At 43.2% G+C, this 17,585-nt stretch overlaps 1 protein-coding gene across 7 annotated transcripts in view; it reads right to left on the reverse strand.

Annotated features, from left to right (window-relative positions):
* TRAPPC9 (trafficking protein particle complex subunit 9) overlaps positions 1-17,585 on the reverse strand; it is a 745,023-nt gene that overhangs the window by 675,688 nt on the left and 51,750 nt on the right. For all 7 annotated transcript variants that reach the window (XM_017895132.1, XM_017895131.1, XM_017895130.1 and 4 more), the window contains 2 exons: positions 12,442-12,563; positions 3,662-3,787 (listed from right to left, as the gene is read on the reverse strand). In XM_017895132.1, coding sequence (XP_017750621.1) covers positions 3,662-3,787; positions 12,442-12,563 — 248 coding nt within the window. The remainder of the gene's footprint in view (positions 1-3,661; positions 3,788-12,441; positions 12,564-17,585) is intronic.

A 17,585-nucleotide genomic window follows, 5' to 3' on the forward strand; every position in this document is an offset into this window, starting at 1 on the left:
CCCGCGTAGAGCTGGAGAGCGCTGTTCCCCTTCCCGCGTGTCTTTGCTGACCTCTAGTGGTCCACAGGAAGAAAGCGCAAACAGCAAAAGGACAGGCTGCTCCAAAGAACAAAATGTCCTCACATTTTAAGTGAAAACATTTTATTTTATGAAATGTGTGTTTCTATACCCACCAGTGAAAACAGATTCCCAGCAAGCCCAATTTAGCAGCATTAACTTGCAAAGGCAACTCCAGTTGTTAAGGGCAAGTCAGTCTCAAAGCCCTGCCCCCAGCTCCCAACCAAATTGTCTGCAATTCCACTGCTTCAGGCCTTCGGAGGGTCTGTTTAAAAGCACGGTCCACCCTACACTGTCACAAATACATGTCTCTTTACACCCTCCAATCTGATCATAACACTTGCCCATCGCAGAGTCACTTTATGGGGCAGGCACCAAGAACGTACTGGGCAGGAGGTGTCAAAGCCAGTCCTTCCAGTGACCACATGAGCTTGTTATCCTGTCATGTTACAGACCATAACATTAAGAGGCAGAGACACCAAGTGACTGTGCTCAAGGTTACACAGCTAACAGGTGGCAACGCAAGGGTGTGAACCTGAGCCCATCTGACAGCTCGACTCCACTGCAACTCCCAGCTTGGATTCCTCCAGGGATTCTCTCTTGCCCACCTGATAACTTTTATGCAACACCTACAACAGGAACTGACCGCAGCCTGCGTCAGGGCCTCTCTTCCCCACATTGTCCCTCACAAACAAAACTGCTCTGACCCCCAAGTGACTTCTGTGCTCAGAGCTCACACCCAGCCACATGTTTACACCCAGTCTCTCTGCTCAGACGCTCCTCAGCCCCACTCTGCCGGGTACTTTTCAGTCTCCTCGGAGAGAACCTCCTCCAGGAAGCCCTCCACCCTCAGCATTTAGAACATCAAGCTCTGGAGCAGGGACCACATCCTCATTGGCCCTGCAAATCTGTGGCCCGGCACAGTGCTGAACCCCTCCGAGGTCCCCTGAAAAGTGTGTCAAATGAGAGGTATGATCCAGATGTTGGTTCATTTGCCCGGAATCACTGGGGAGAATACGTCCCCTTGGGCACCCAGGTAACTGAAGCTTCCACTTTGAAATGTCAGGTTCCCGCTTCTGCCCATCTTTACCAGAAACTTCAATATAAACTGAAAGATATGGACCTCTTCCTAATGCTCTTCTGATGACACACTGCACCAATGGTGGTGCTGTTTCCCTTACACTATGTGGCCTACAGCTTTGAGGGACTGTTGTTGCTTGTTTTTTACTTGGTTTACGGGCTGGGCTTTACTCTGTTCTGGTCTCTCCCTTTGGTGTGATGCTGACACTTGCCATTTTGGCTTATCGGCCTCCCTGCCAATGTCTAATCTAGGAAATTAGCCAAGATGAGGGGTCCGAGGGGCAGTAAGTACACTTTACAGAAGAGGGAACTGAGGCACACAGAGGTTAAACATCTTGCCAAGGCAAGTGAAGCTGGAATGCCGACCCCAGCAGTCTGTACCCAGTCTGTGTGCTCAACTCTCATGCTAAAACGCCTCTCTTTTTATAGACTATGGCTATAAACATTATAAAGTACCAAAATATGGACCAACTCTGAGATGGTGGTGAACTGTTATTTTGTTTCTACTTAGGTTATTCGCTTTTGATTGAAAAAAATTAAGAATCTCTGTAGTCAATATGGCAACATTTCAACATATGAAATCTGGATGATAGAGGCATGAGTGTCTTATTATTAGTCACACATTTTGTGTGTTCAAAAGAGAAACTGATTTGAAAGTCTCTCTCCTCTCTCCTCCACCCCCTGCCCTCTCGCCTGAGCCCCCAGACCCACACCTCTCTCGTTATGTGCAAAGCTGAACCTCTCCTCTTTCCCTCCACCACTGCCTTGCAGCTTGCCTTCCTCAGAGCCCAGCCTGACCATCAGGTACCTAATGGAGGAATACTCCATTCCACCCGACCCACAGCCGGCCACTGACCCTTTCCATGTAGACCCCCAAGCACGTTTCCAGTGGGCTGGCCTTCCCGTCAACAGCCCCAATCCTTTGGGGAAGCTGTCAGCACTGCTCACCTGGGCTCCCCAAGGGCCTCTGCAATGGGCCCCCTCCCTCTCTCTCCCTCCACTCCATACAAATCTGGTTGCATCAGTCCCTGATGTAAAGATCTTGCTTTTTTTTTCTTTTGGACAGAGTCTTGCTCTGTCGCCCAGGCTGGAGTGCAGTGGTGTGATCTCGGCTCACTGCAAGCTCCACCTCCTGGGTTCACACCATCCTTCTGCCTCAGCCTCCCGAGTAGCTGGGACTCCAGGCGCCCGCCACCACACCTGGCTAATCTGTTGTCTTTTCAGTAGAGACAGGGCTTCACCGTGTTATCCAGGATGGTCTCGATCTCCTGACCTCCTGATCCATCCCCCTCCGCCTGCCCAAGTGCTGGGATGACAGGTGTGAGCCGCCACGCCCGGTCAAGACCTTGCTTTTAAAACCCGCCACTCTTAGAAGCAGCCCCAAATGCTTCACCTGGCCAAGAAAGAAGAAAGCCCTCCCGCTCGGACTCTGTCCTCCCTACCCTCTCTCTTCCTCTCCCTCCCTCCCTCTTCCCCTCCCTCTCTATCTCCCCCTCTTTCCACCCCCACCGCCATCTCTGACTTTATTTGGTCTCTCCCAGCGATGTGTTCTGTTTCAGGGCATCACTCATGCTGAGCCATTTTCTTCCTGAATGACCTTCTCCCATCCCCTCTTTACTTGGCTATCTCCTATTCATCCTTCAAGGCCCAGTTCCAGTCTCACTGACTTAGAGACAGTCCCTGGCCCCCACACCCTCCACCTCCATTAAACTAAGTTAAATTCTTTTGCCACTTGCTCCCTTGGCACCTGTACCTCCAATTTTTTTTCCACTTACCCACTGCTCAATGTCTGCCTTTCCCACAAAACCGTCAGATGGATGAGGACAGGACCCACCTGCCTCACCTCTTTCCCCCACCCTTAGCACAACACCCTCTTCACTAAGTATCTGCTAAATTACAGTGACCTATGTTCTCATACTCGTCTTGTATCCTTAAGCAAATTGTTTAACTTGGTCTCAGTTTCCCTATCTATAAAGATCCAAGTTCAATTAACTAAATATCTGAAATCCTTCTAAGACTATCAATTTTAGGATTTAGCATCATCAATCCACATGGAAAGGTTTTGATGATTGTTTTATTAAAAATCCATTCAGATTCAGATTTAAGTATTATTTGCTAGGTTACCACTGTGTCAAAGGAGCTATATAAGTGCTTTCACAAACTGCCTGTTGTATAAACCCAACACCCCAAACAGGGTTACAAATGGCAAGTACTTCATGAGTGACAATATCAAGACAAGAGGCGTGAAGTTTGTTGAAGGTTGCCAAGCTAGTAAAACACAGTTATTTCTCCAAACAAACAAACAAAAAAATGCAAAGAACAGCAAGTTCTGAATTTTGAAAGTCAAATACCACAATGAAAGAAGTACAATATACAAATAACCACGTTAATTAGAAATCAAGTTAAGATTCAACATTTTTTATCATGGCATGCTGAACCTCAGCAAAACAAAAGAAGCTGAATTCATAGTTAATTCCACAAGAACTAGATTAACTCTTCCACTTATAGGTAGACGTACACTCACCTGTCGAAGGTTAATGTAAACTGCATTCTGAAGAAATTCTGACGCTTCCATGCTCCGTTTCTGAATTGCAAGGACACGTACGGCCTTGATGCATGCTTCCAACTCAATCACTCCCGCATTCTTATACTGCGGAGTGTAAAGAAAGTGCCTCAGTCAAAAAAGTTCAGATGTTTCTGTCACATTCTAAAGGGTGTGCTACTGGGACTCAATAACTACAACAGCACTTCCCCCAGCAGAGGGCTCCAGACACCCCTCCTGATACGGAGCGGCATCTCATCTTGAATTGTACTCCCATAATTCCCATATGTTGTAGGAGGGAGCTGCTGGGAGATAACTGAATCATGGGGGCGATTTCCCCCATACTGTTCTTGTGGTAGTGAATAAGTCTCATGAGATCTGATGGTTTTATCAGGGGGTCTGCTTTTGCATCTTCCTCATTCTCTCTTTGCCTGCTGCCATCCATGTAAGACCTGACTTGCTCCTCCTTGCCTTCTGCCATGATTGTGAGGCTTCCCCAGCCACACAGAACTGTGAGTCCAATTAAACCTCTTTCTTTTGTAAATTGCCCAGTCTCAGGTATGTCTTTATCAGCAGCGTGAAAACAGACTAATAGAGTAAACTGGTACCAAGAGTGGAGTATTGCTGAAAAAATACCTGAAAATGTGGAAGCGACTTTGGAACTGGGTAACAGTCAGAAGCTGGAACAGTTTGGAGGGCTCAGAGACAGGAAGATGTGGGAAAGTTTGGATCTTCCTAGAGACTTGTTGAATGGCTTTGACCAAAATGCTGATAATGATATGGACAATGAAATGAACAATGATATGGACAACGAAAGAGGACTGAGGTGGTCTCAGATAGAGATGAGGAACTTGTTGGGAACTGGAGCAAAGGTGACTCTTGTTACGTTTTAGCAAAGAAACTGGTGGCATTTTGCCCCTGCCCTGGAGATCTGTGGAATTTTGAACTTGAAAGAGATGATTTGGGTATCTGGCGGAAGAAATTTCTAAGCAGCAAAGCATTCAAGAGCTACCTTGGGTGCTGTTAAAAGCATTCAAGTTTTTTTTTGTTTTTGTTTTGTTTTGTTTTGTTTTGTTTTTTGAGACAGAGTCTCACTCTGTCGCCCAGGCTGGAGTGCAGTGGCATGATCTTGGTTCACTGCAAGCTTCACCTCCCAGGTTCACGCCAGTCTCCTGTCTCAGCCTCCGCAGTAGCTGGGACTACAGGCACCCACCACCACGCCTGGCTAATTTTTGTATTTTTGATAGAGACGAAGTTTCACTGTGTTAGCCAGGATGATCTCGATCTCCTGACCACATGATCTGCCTGCCTCAGGCTCCCAATGTGCTGGGATTACAGGCATGAGCCACCACGACCAGCCAAAAGCATTCAGTTTTAAAAGGGAAACAGAGCATAAAAGTTTAAAAAATTTGCAGCCTGGCAATGCAATAGAAAAGAAAATCCCCTTTTTTCAGGAGAAATTCAAGCCAGCTGCAGTAATCTGCATAAGTAACAAGCAGCCAAATGTGAATCCCCAAGACAATGGGGAAAATGTCAGAGGTCTTCACAGCAGTCCCTTCCATCACAGGCCTGGAGGTCTAGGAGGAAAAAGTGGTTTCATGGGCCAGGCCCAGGATCACCATGCTGTGTGCTCCTAGGGACTTGGCGCCTGTGTCCCAGTCACTCCAGCCAAGGCTGAAAGGAGCCAACGTACAGCTTGGGTCATGGCTTCAGAGGGTGCAAGCCCCAAGCCTTGGCAGCTTCCATGTGGTGTTGAGCCTATGGGTGCACAGAAGTCAGTAACTGAGATTTGCGAAGTTTCCGCCTAGATTTCAGGAGATGTATGGAAACACCTGGATGCCCAGGCAGAAGTTTGCGTCAGGGGTGGGGCTCTCACAGAGAACCTCTGCTAGGGCAGTGCAGAAGGGAAATATGAGGTCAGAGCCCCACACAGAGTCCCTACTGGGGCACTGCCTAGTGGAGCTGTGAGAAGAGGGTCACTGTCCTGCAGACCCCAGAATGGCAGATCCACTGACAGCTTGCACCGTGCGCTTGGAACAGCCACAGACACTCAACATCAGCCCATGAAAGCAGCCGGGACAGAGGCTGTACCCTGCAAAGCCACAGGGGCAGGGTTGCCCAAGACTATGGGAACCCACCTCTTGGCATCAGGATGACCTGGATGCAAGACATGGAATCAAAGGACATCATTTTCGAGCTTTAAGATTCGACTGTCCCCTTGGGTTTCAGACTTGCATGGGCCCTGTAACTCCTTTGTTTTGCCAATTTTTCCCATTTGGAATGGTTGTATTTACCCAGTGTGTGTACCCCCATTGTATCTAGGAAATAAGCAGCCTGCTTTTGATTTTATAGGCTCATAGGCAGAAGGGACTTGCCTTGTCTCAGATGAGACTTTGAAGTGTGGACTTCTGAGTCACTGCTGAAATGAGTCAAAACTTTGCGGAACCGCCTGGAAGGCATGATTGGTTTTGAAATGTGAGGACATGAGATTTGGAGGGGCCAGGAGTGGAATGATATGGTCTGACTCTGTGTCCCCACCCAAATCTCATCTTAAATTGTACTCCCACAATTCCCACACGTTGTGGGAGGGAGCCAGTGGGAGATAATTGAATTATGGAGGTGATTTCCCCCATACTGTTCTTGTGGTACCAGATAAGCCTCATGAGATCTGTGTTTTTATCAGGAGTTTCTGCTTTGGAGTCCTCTCCTCATTTTCTCTTTGCCTGCTGCCATCCATCTAAGACAGGACTTACTCCTCCTTGCCTTCCACCATGATTGTGAGGCCTCCCCAGACACAGGGAACTGTGAGTCCAATTAAACCTCTTTCTTTTGTAAATTGCCAGTCTCCAGTATGTCTTAATCAGCAGCATGAAAATGGACTAATACACCTCCCCACCAAGGCTAGAGAATTTGTTTGTGAGAAAATCTATCCTTTATGGAAGCAAAAGCGATTGGTGGGGCTGAGTGAGTCTATGAATGCCACATAAATGTGTATGCATTCATTAAAATAATATGACCACAGTAGCTTGCTATTTTGCAAAATTTCAAAATATTATCAATGGATACTTTGCTATTCATTTCTGCTTATCATCCCTTGTAGTACTCTAAAACATTTTTAGAAACTCTCACACCTGCAGCTTTAATGCAGTTGTTGTAAATTCATTTTACTTAGTTGCAAAAAATCTGGCTCCCTGTGTGTTCAATGCTTTCTGATTTTGTCTCAGAGTTGCTTGTTCCTACTTCTCAGTTCCTATTATGGTTCCTGAGATGAAGAACAAATGAGGGCGTTTGGAACAGAAAAGGCTTTGTGGAATTTCATTCAACTACGCAATAAACTGGGGAGTATCTCTTAAGCTTCATCCCCAATTCTCCTAGCTTCAAGCCAGGAGAGCCACCCCCAGCCCCTCTTACACACCATATGGCTCCAGACCCAGGAGCAGGGAAAGGAGGAAGGATTCAGGTTCCAGAACTCTTCCAAAAAAGAAGAGTTCAGATGGATGGATCTGCTTCCTTCCCTCCGACGCCCTTCCCCTCCCAAGCCTCCACCGCAAAATCCTCCATGCTAGCTGCTCTGCTTTTTCTTTTCTACTCCAAACCTTCTTTATTTTTATTATTTTTTTTCCTAGTTATCCCAGCTGGAGTGATTTTCAACTGATGTTGCATAATTTAATTTAACATTAAAGAAAGGGTTTATAGAGGTTGTCCATGTATACTAGTACCTGAAGACAGACAGAGGTTGGGAGGAATAACACACTAATATTCTTTCGCTGAGGCATTAGGCCACGGGAAAACCAATGCATGTAATCGACAAGCCTTTGCTGAGACCCACTAGAGGCCTAGTGTAGCATCACTGCTCATAAACATGCAGTCTATTTACCAACCATGGAGAAGCAAAGGCACAACTGGTTATCTTTCTCACTAAAATCACATATAAGGTGGGACAAGCAGTTTTATAATTACTATGCCAGAAAGGGTAGGCTTCATTCCTCCCCTTTTCCACACACATAACGTACATGTAGTCTGTGTTATATTAAATATAAGTTATCACAGACGATCAGAAAAAGAAGCTATTTATACTTACTTAAATACCAACACTGAAGTCAGAAATCTATCAGTTGTACATACTGTTTCATGACACAAGAAAAAACTAACATAGGGACTTGATTCTAGGGAAATGCCATTTTTCCTTCAAAACTCTTAAAACATTTTCTATTGATGTGAGAACAAAAGTCATCACAAATTTTTCCCACATATTTTGGTTAAATTTTCTTTTTTTTTTTTTTTTTTGAGACAGAGTCTCGCTCTGTCGCCCAGGCTGCAGTACAGTGGCCAGATCTCAGCTCACTGCAAGCTCCGCCTCCCGGGTTTACGCCATTCTCCTGCCTCAGCCTCCTGAGTAGCTGGGACTACAGGCGCCCGCCACCTCGTCTGGCTAGTTTTTTTTTTTAATTTTTTAGTAGAGACGGGGTTTCACCGTGTTAGCCAGGATGGTCTCAATCTCCTGACCTCGTGATCCGCCCGTCTCAGCCTCCCAAAGTGCTGGGATTACAGGCTTGAGCCACCACGGCCGGCCAAATTTACATATTTTAATGTATATTACAAAGAGACTTAAAATGAAATCATGAAAAAACAATTTTTTTGAGACAGGATCTTGCTCTGTTGCCCAGGCTGGAATGAGTGGCGTGGTCACGGCTCACTGTAGCCTCAATCTCCCAGGCTCAGGTGATCCTCCCACCTCAGCCTTACTAGTAGCTGAGACAACAGGTGTGTATCACCACACCCTGATAATTTTTTTGTGTATTTTGTAAAGGCGGGGTTTTACCACGTTGCCCAGGCTGGTCTGGAACTCCTGAGCTCAAGTGATCCTCCTACCTCAGCCTCCCAAAGTGCTGGAATTCCAGGCGTGAGCCACTGCACTCAACCCCTTTTTTTTTTAATTATTTCCTCCCATCCAAATTTTCATGGCCAGTATGATTATTATTTCTCAAAAATTCTAAAATAATTTGTTCAAGTTAAAAAAAGACAAATTAGAGTTTGGATGGGGCTTTCGATATGTTTTATTCTGGGAGGTTATGTGTAGTGGCTTAGGCCCGTAATCCCCGTGTCTCAGGAGGCCATGGTGGGAAGACTGCTTGAGGCCAGGAGTTCCAGACCAGCCTGGGCAACATAGAGAGACCCCATCATTACAAATAAAAAATAAAACACTAGCCAGGCGCAGTGGCATGCACCTGTAGTTACAGCTACTTGGTCATCTGAGTGAGGCTGAGTGAGGTAGGAGGATGAGGATGGGAAGACTGGTTGACTGAAGGAGTTTGAGGTTACAGTGAGCTATGATCATACTACTACACTCCAGACTGGGCAACAGAGCAAGACCCTGTCTCAAAAAAAAAAAAAATGGTGGGCGCAGTGGCTCACACCTGTAACCCCAGCACTTTGGGAGACCTGAAGCAGGCAGACTGCTTGAGCCAGAAGTTCAAGACAAGCCCAGGCAACATGGTGAAACCCCATCTCTACAAAAAATACAAAAAAAAATAGCTGGGCGTGGTGTTGCACACCTGTAGTCCCAGCACAGAGGGAGGCAGAGGTGGGAGGATCACCTGAACCTGGGAGATCAAGGCTGCAATGAACCGTGATAATGCCACTGCACTCCACCCTGGGCAACAGAGCAAAACCTGGTCTCAAAACAAAAAAAAAAAAAAAAAAAAAACAAAGAAAGAAAGAAACACTCTTAGATATCAAGTAAACCACTAAAATTAAGATAAAACATGTGCTGAAGTAAGTAAAGAAAGATTTATAGAAAGGAATGAAAAGTTAATAAACAGACACAAGGATGTGAAAGTATTTAGTACAGGTGAGAATTCAAATCAAAAAGAAACAAATATGAATTCAATACATCATGGTGCAACAATGAGGTAATGACCTGGAAAAAATAAATTGTATTCTTATGTCATAATACACACAAAATAAACTACAGATAATCAGATAATTATAGAAATATTTTAAATGCTAATAACAGTGAATACAAATACATGTTTGCATATATTATCTCAGCTTATCTGAACCACAGCTCTATGAGATGACGGGTACTGTTATCATCCTCATTTCAGAGATTAAGAAACCAAGGAAAAGAGTTTTAATCTATCATTAAGAAAGTATTTCTAAGCAAGCCAGGTGCAGTGGCCAACGCCTGTAATCCCAGAACTTTGGGAGGCCAAGGAGAGCAGATCATTTGAGGTCAGGAGTTCAAGACCAGCCTGGCCCACATGGTGAAACTCCATGTCTACTAAATATATAAAAAATTAGCCAGGTGTGGTGGCTCGCACCTGTAGTCCCAGCTACTCAGGAGGTTGAGGCAGGAGAAATCACTTGAATCCAGGAGGTGGAGGTTGCAGTGAGCCCAGATCATGCTACTACACTCCAGCCTGGGCAACAGAGCAAGACACTGTCTCAAAAAAAAAAAAAGGGTATTTCTAAGCATAATACCAAACTCCTGGCCTCAAGGCCGCCTGCCTCGGCCTCCCGAAGTGCTGGAATTAATGGCATGAGCCACTGCACTCAGCTGTATTGGCAAGTATTTATTAAAAATAATAGCTGGTATTTGTTTATGGAGGAGTAAATTGTTAATAACCTTTTTGTAGGACAATACAGGAATATATAACTCTTTAAGAAAAGTATACTTTTTTTTTTTTTTTGAGACAGAATCTCACTCTGTAGCCTAAGCTGGAGTACAGTGGCACAACCTCAGTTCACTGCAACTTCTGCCTCCAGGGCTCAAGTGATTCTTGAGCCTCAGCCTCCCAAGTAGCTGGGACTACAGGTACACACCACGACATCTGGCTAATTTTTTGTATTTTAGAAGAGACAGGGTTTCACCATGTTGCCCGGGGTGGTCTCAAACTCCTGAGCTCAGGCAATCTGCCTACATCAGCCTCCCAAAGTGCTGCAATTACTGGTGGGCGTGAGTCACTGTGCCAGGCCAAAAAAACATATATTCTTTAACTCAAGTCAACTTCTAGGAATTGTTCCCTTAAAAAAAAGGCAGTCCAAAAAGATGTATGTATAGAGGTATTTGTCAGAGAACTGTTTACAATAGGGGGAAGAAAAAACAGAAATAAATAACAATCAGTAACAGGATTGGTAAAATAAATAATTCTACATCTTTTCACTCTCTATTAGAAAAGGAATTTGGAGACTAACTTGAACATAACCTATGATAAATGTTAATATTATATCCAGGATAGATTTCTATAAAAATTGAACCTAAAGGAATACTGATACAAGAACACAAGAATATAGGGGCAAAAATGTTTGGTAAAGCATTTTTTCTCATTCACAGTGAAAAAGTAAGAAACCCTAAGTATCCACCCACAAGAGAATAATTAAGCAAATTAAGGCAAGCTGTGAAATGTGTCAGAGCAAGCATTTCATCTCTTTGTAGGTGCTGTTTATGAGCATGTCTCACAAAATGTCTTCATGAATACATGACTACATCCACATTTTGGAAAACCTTTCCACACTCTCTGAAAGAAGGAAGCAGAATTTTAGAAAACTTTTCCACATGCTCTGAAAGAAGCAAGCAGGTCTGGAGGCGAGAGCACACCTATGGTCTATGATATACTGCTGAGTGGGTAAAGCAAGCGGCAGGATAACATAGTATGATCCCATTTTTGTAAATAGGATATGCGTGTGTGTGTGAGCATGTGTGTATACATGCATGTGTGTGCGTGTGTGTGAGCATGTGTGTGTACATATATGTGTGTGCGTGTGTCTGAGCATGCATGAGTACATGCATGTGTGTGTGTGTCTCATAGGCATAAAGGTAAGGGGGCTATGGACCAAGTTGTTGATAACCAATAAACCAAGTTGTTAGTAAGAGTAGAGAAGGTAGAGGACTTTCATTTTTTACTTGATGCCACTCTTCAGCACAACTTTTCTTTTTCAGTATTTTGGTAAGTACATTTGGAATGCGAAATTGTTTTCAATCCAAACTAAAAAGAAGGGTGCCTCCATAAGATAGAATGCTCTACAGGTCACTGAAAATTATGCCATGGAAGATTTCAATAGCATAGAAAACACAAACTATGCCAAATGAAAAAAAATGGGTCACCACACAGTACATAGGTAAAGTATGCTCCATTTCTTATAATGTAAACAATATACATTGATAAAAGAACCAGAAAATAGATACAATTTTTTTATTTTTTTGAGATGGAGTCTTGCTCTGTCACCCAGGCTGGAGTGCAGTGGCGCGATCTCAGCTCACTGCAAGCTCCGCCTCCCAGGTTCAAGCCGTTCTCCTGCCTCAGCCTCCCGAGTAGCTGGTACTACAGGCGCCCGCCACCACGCATGGCTAATTTTCATATTTTAGTAGAGACAAGGTTTCATCATGTTAACCAGGATAGTCTCCATCTCCTGACCTCGTGATCTGCCCACCCCGGCCTCCCAAAGTGCTGGGATTACAGGCGTGAGCCACTGCGCCCAGTCGAAAATAGATATAAAATAATAACAATCATTATCTGTGAGTACGGGGGCCATGGTAGCCCTTTCTCTCCCTTTTCCAAATTTATTATACTAAACCTATACTGTTCTAAATCAGAAAAAGAAAACATTTTAGGCATATAGTACTATGCATTAGAGAGCAAGACATGAATACTTACAGAAATAAATAATTAAGAGACACTGCAGCATTACACAATGTAAAATGGGAACTTCTGACTAAAACAACACAACTGTGTGAAAAATTCACAAAGCCATAAAATCACCTTGCTGTAATAGGAAATCGCCTCTTTATACTTGTCAATTATGTCTTCAGGGCTAAGGCAGTTCTTAGCACGTCCGATCTCAGTACTGGTGTCAGGATTGATGCCATTGGTGGTGAGGGCACCTGCAAACCAAGAGGAAGAAAAGAAATAATCTTTTGCCTTTTCAGTATTATTTCTTTGTTAAAGAGGAGCAGGAATAAGATAAAACTTAAATATGCCCTACTGAAATTTAAATAATGTGTTTAGTCTTCACAGCTTATATGCTTCCTATAATAGCCTTGCTATCAAAGTATTCTACTAAATGTTAGTTAACTCAAAATAAGTTTTCCTCCCTTTTGAAATTTTTTATTGAAGAACATGAAATGCATTACATAAAAGTAACATATTTACAGTAACCAGCTCAATTGTCTTAAAGGCAACGATGAAGTCAGCATGCATTCTCTCACAGCTTGAAGCTCTTCATGTTAGAAAGGCACCACCCCGCATCCTCAAAGGAGATCAACTATGCAAAAGCATGTTCTGAACCATACAGCATATTTAAAAAAAGAAAATTATAAATGATAGTATGCTTTCTGTTTCTGTCATTTTCTATTTCTGACCAACTCCTATCAATAAGCAGAAGCATCTGATTCCCTAGCCACCAAACCCACATGGGCAAGCATTTTGGAGAAACTTCCATTTAAAGAATATAACCAACTACACAGAGAACTCTGGCAGAAAAAAAATACAGATAAAATATTCAGTGACTTAACAGAACACTCAAAAAATATTCTCCTAAACCTCAATAGCAGGAAAAGCTGGGCTTCTATGAAACCACTTGTTTAGCTTACAGAGAGTGAGCATCTCCCACAAATCCTGTTTCCCTTGCGCCGCTGGGAGGCTCCGGGATGAGCCTGCCACCCACCTGTATAACCTCACAAAGCCAAAGACGTGCATCTCACGCTGGCCTCGCACCCATGCAGCTCACTTCTTACCCTTGGTTTCTAATCTTGGTCCAGTGTTTTCATCTGCTTATTGTTTGTTCTCTAATTCTGTAAGCTGCCTCAAAAGGTTTTTTGGAACAAGACAGAAGAATAAACAGATAAGTGGAGAGATGGATGGACAAATGGACAGAGAACTCTAAGAAAAGGGGAACAAAACATTTCATAAGCAAAATCCTCTTCTGGTAAGGAAAGAAAGAGCTGTGACAGAACTGTGACGAGGCAGTGGTTTAGGACTTTGTTTCCTGCTGACTTTGTGAAAATCATAGCAAGAGACAACAGGGAAGAACGATAAATAATAATAGAAAAGGGCATGCTTGGAAAAATAGATCTCAAATATGCACTTTTTAAAGAATAGATCCAAATCAGCAAGACCGAGTGACATCAACTGTGGGTAGAGAATTGAGAATTCCATCCCCCAGGCACCAGGCATCCCTTCGAGCAGAGTGCATTCACACAGGTTGTTATAATGCCATCCGGGCAAAAGCGGTATTTTTTCACACTCAGCGGAAGCAGGACCCATGTAAGGAACATCCACACGTGTCATCACCTACAGCAACTCTATGAGAGTATTCTTAGTGTACCCCATCTCTGCAGGTGAGGAGACAAGATCCTAGAGAGGTTAAATCTCCTTACTAGTTCTCACAATTACAGAGCTGGTAACCCCAAGTAGGAGGCCATCTCGGGCCTATGTTCTTAACCACAGAAGTGTGGTGCTTTGTGTGCTTTTCACGCTTATAATACATTTGTTTCTAGCATAAGTTAATATTTAATAAGTGACAAGGGGTCTTGATTTATTTCATTAGCACTAATGAATTATTTTTACATTGTTGAGTTTTACTCTCTCTTTTCCCTTGGAGAAATGGTGGTGGGGTGTAAGAATGAAGTGGGTTTTTCATTCTTCCTATGGTATCTCATCTCTTCTCTGAGAAGTAAATGATCAAAGCATAAGAGGGAAATCCCCTCCAAGGAGAAGGAACAAGTGTTCCCTCCATCTTTTAAACAAAGGGCATCTCCAGTCATGAGGGCTAATTTGTTAACTTAATTTCTTTTTTTCTTTTTTTCTTTTGAGATAGAGTCTCTCTCTGTCACCGAAGCTGGAGTGCAGTGGCGCTGGAGGGCAACGGCATGAAATAAACGAAAGGGAGAATTGAAAAACAATAAAGGCCAACAAAACCAAAAGTTCATTCTTAAAACAACCACAAAATTATGAACTAGCCAAGAAGAGAGGAGAGTCAAGTTACTAAAACCAGAGCTGAAAGAATAGACATTACTGCCGACCTTACAGAAATAAATTGTAAGACAATATTGTGAACAATCATACACCAATGAATGATATAATTTAGAGGAGATAGGCAAATTCCCAGAAAGACACAATCTACTAAACCCAACTCAAGAAGATCTACAAAATCTAAATAGACCCATAACAAATAAAGTGATCGAATCAATAATCAAAAAAATCTCCCAGAAAAAAAAGCCAAGTACACAATAATAGACAAACAGAGAGCCAAATCATCAGTGAACTCTCATTCACAATTGCTACAAAGAGAATAAAATATCTAGGAATACAACTTACAAGGGATGTGAAGGACCTCTTCAAGGAGAACTATAAACCACTGTTAAAGGAAATAAGAGAGGACACAAACAAATGGAAAAACATCCCATGCTCATGGATAGGAAGAATCAATATCGTGAAAATGGCCATACTGCCCAAAGTAATTTATAGATTCGATGCTATCCCCTTCAAGCTACCATTGACTTTCTTCACAAAATTAGAAAAAAACTACTTTAAATTTCATATGGAACCAAAAAAGAGCCCATATAGCCAAGACAATCCTAAACAAAAAGGACAAAGCTAGGGGCATCACGCTACCTGAATTCAAACTATACTACAAGGCTATAGTAACCAAAACAGCATGGTACTGGTACCAAAAGAGATATATAGACCAATGGAATAGAACAGAGGCTGCAGAAATAATGCCACACATCCACAACCATCTGATTTTTGACAAACCTGACAAAAACAAGCAATGGGGGAAAGATTCCCTATTTAATAAATGGTGTTGGGAAAACTGGCTAGCCATATGCAGAAAACTGAAACTGGACCCCTTCCTTACACCTTATACAAAAATTAACTCAAGATAGATTAAAGACTTAAACATAGGACCTAAAATCATAAAAGTCCTAGAAGAAAACCCAGACAATACCATTCGGACATAGGCACGGGCAAAGACTTCATGACTAAAACACCAAAAGCAGTGGCAACAAAAGCCAAAATTGACAAATGGGATCTAATTAAACTAGAGAGCTTCTACACAGGAAAAGAAACTATCATCAGAGTCAACAGGCAACCTACAGAATGGGAGAAAACTTTTGCAATCTATCTATCTGACAAAGGGCTAATATCCAGAATCTACAAAGAACTTAAACAAATTTACAAGAAAAAACAACCCCATCAAAAAGTGGGCAAAGGATATGAACAGACACCTCTCAACAGAAGACATTTATGTGGCCAACGAACATATGAAAAAAGTTCATCATCACTGGTCATTAGAGAAATGCAAATCAAAACCACAATGAGATACCATCTCACACCAGTTAGAATGGCGATCAGTAAAAACAACAGATGTTGGAGAGCATGTGGAGAAACAGGAACACCTTTACACTATTGGTGGGAGTGTAAATTAGTTCAACCATTGTGGAAGACAGTGCGGTGATTCCTCAAGAATCTACAACCAGAAACATCATTTGACCCAGCAATCCCATTACTGGGTATATACCCAAAGGATTATAAATCATTCTACTATAAAGACACATGCACACGTATGTTTCCTGCAGCACTGTTCACAATAGCAAAGACTTGGAACCAACCCAAATGCCCATCAATGACAGACTGGATTAAGAAAATGGGGCACATATACACCATAGAATTCTATGCAGCCATAAAAAAGGATGAGTTCATGTCCTTTTCAGGGACATAGATGAAGCTGGAAACCATCATTCTCAGCAAACTAACACAGGAACAGAAAACCAAACACCACATGTTCTCACTCATAAGTGGGAGCTGAACAATGAGAACACATGAACACAGGGAGGGGAACATCACACACCGGGGCCTGTAGGGGAATGGGGGAACTAGGGGAGGGATAGCTTTAGGAGAAATACTTAATGTAGATGACAGATTGATGGATGCAGCAAACCACTATGGCACGTGTATACCTGTATGACAGGAGAAATACTTAATGTAGATGACAGATTGATGGATGCAGCAAACCACTATGGCACATGTATACCTATATGACAAACCTGCACATTCTGCATGTATATCCCAAAACTTAAAGTATAATAAAAATAAAATAAAATAAAGCCAGGTACAGCTGTCTTCAATGGTGAATTCTACCAAATATTTAAGGACAAATTAACACAAATTCTTCATAAACTCTTTCAGAAAACATAAGAGGAAGGAACATTGACCAATTCATTATATGAGGCTAATGTTGCCCTAATACCAAAACCAGAAAAAGACATCAAAAGAAAACTTCAGACCGACATTTCTTATGAATATAGACGCAAGGCCAGGTGCAGTGGCTCACACCTGTAATCCCAGCACTTTGTGAGGCCAAGAAGGGTGGACTGACTGAGGTCAGGTGTTCAAGATCAGCCTGGCCAACATAGTAAAACCCCGTCTCTACTAAAAATACAAAAGTTAGCTGGGCGTAGTGGCACATAACTGTAGTCCCAGCTACTCAAGAGGCTGAGGCAGTAGTAGAATCACTTGAACCTGGGAGGCGGAGGTCGCAGTGAGCCAAGATCAGCAACTGCACTCCAGCCTGGGCAATAGAACGAGGCTTCATCTCCAAAAAAAAAAAAAAAAAAGGCCAGGCGCGGTGGCTCAAGCCTGTAATCCCAGCACTTTGGGAGGCCGAGACGGGCGGATCACGAGGTCAGGAGATCGAGACCATCCTGGCTAACATGGTGAAACCCCGTCTCTACTAAAAAATACAAAAAAAACTAGCTGGACGAAGTAGCGGGCGCCTGTAGTCCCAGCTACTCGGGAGGCTAAGGCAGGAGAATGGCCTAAACCCGGGAGGCGGAGTTTGCAGTGAGCTGAGATCCGGCCACTGCACTCCAGCCTGGGCGACAGAGCCAGACTCCGTCTCAAAA

This window comes from Rhinopithecus bieti, unplaced genomic scaffold (assembly GCF_001698545.2).
Source record: "Rhinopithecus bieti isolate Rb0 unplaced genomic scaffold, ASM169854v2 scaffold_25940, whole genome shotgun sequence".
NCBI classification, from domain to species: domain Eukaryota; kingdom Metazoa; phylum Chordata; class Mammalia; order Primates; family Cercopithecidae; genus Rhinopithecus; species Rhinopithecus bieti.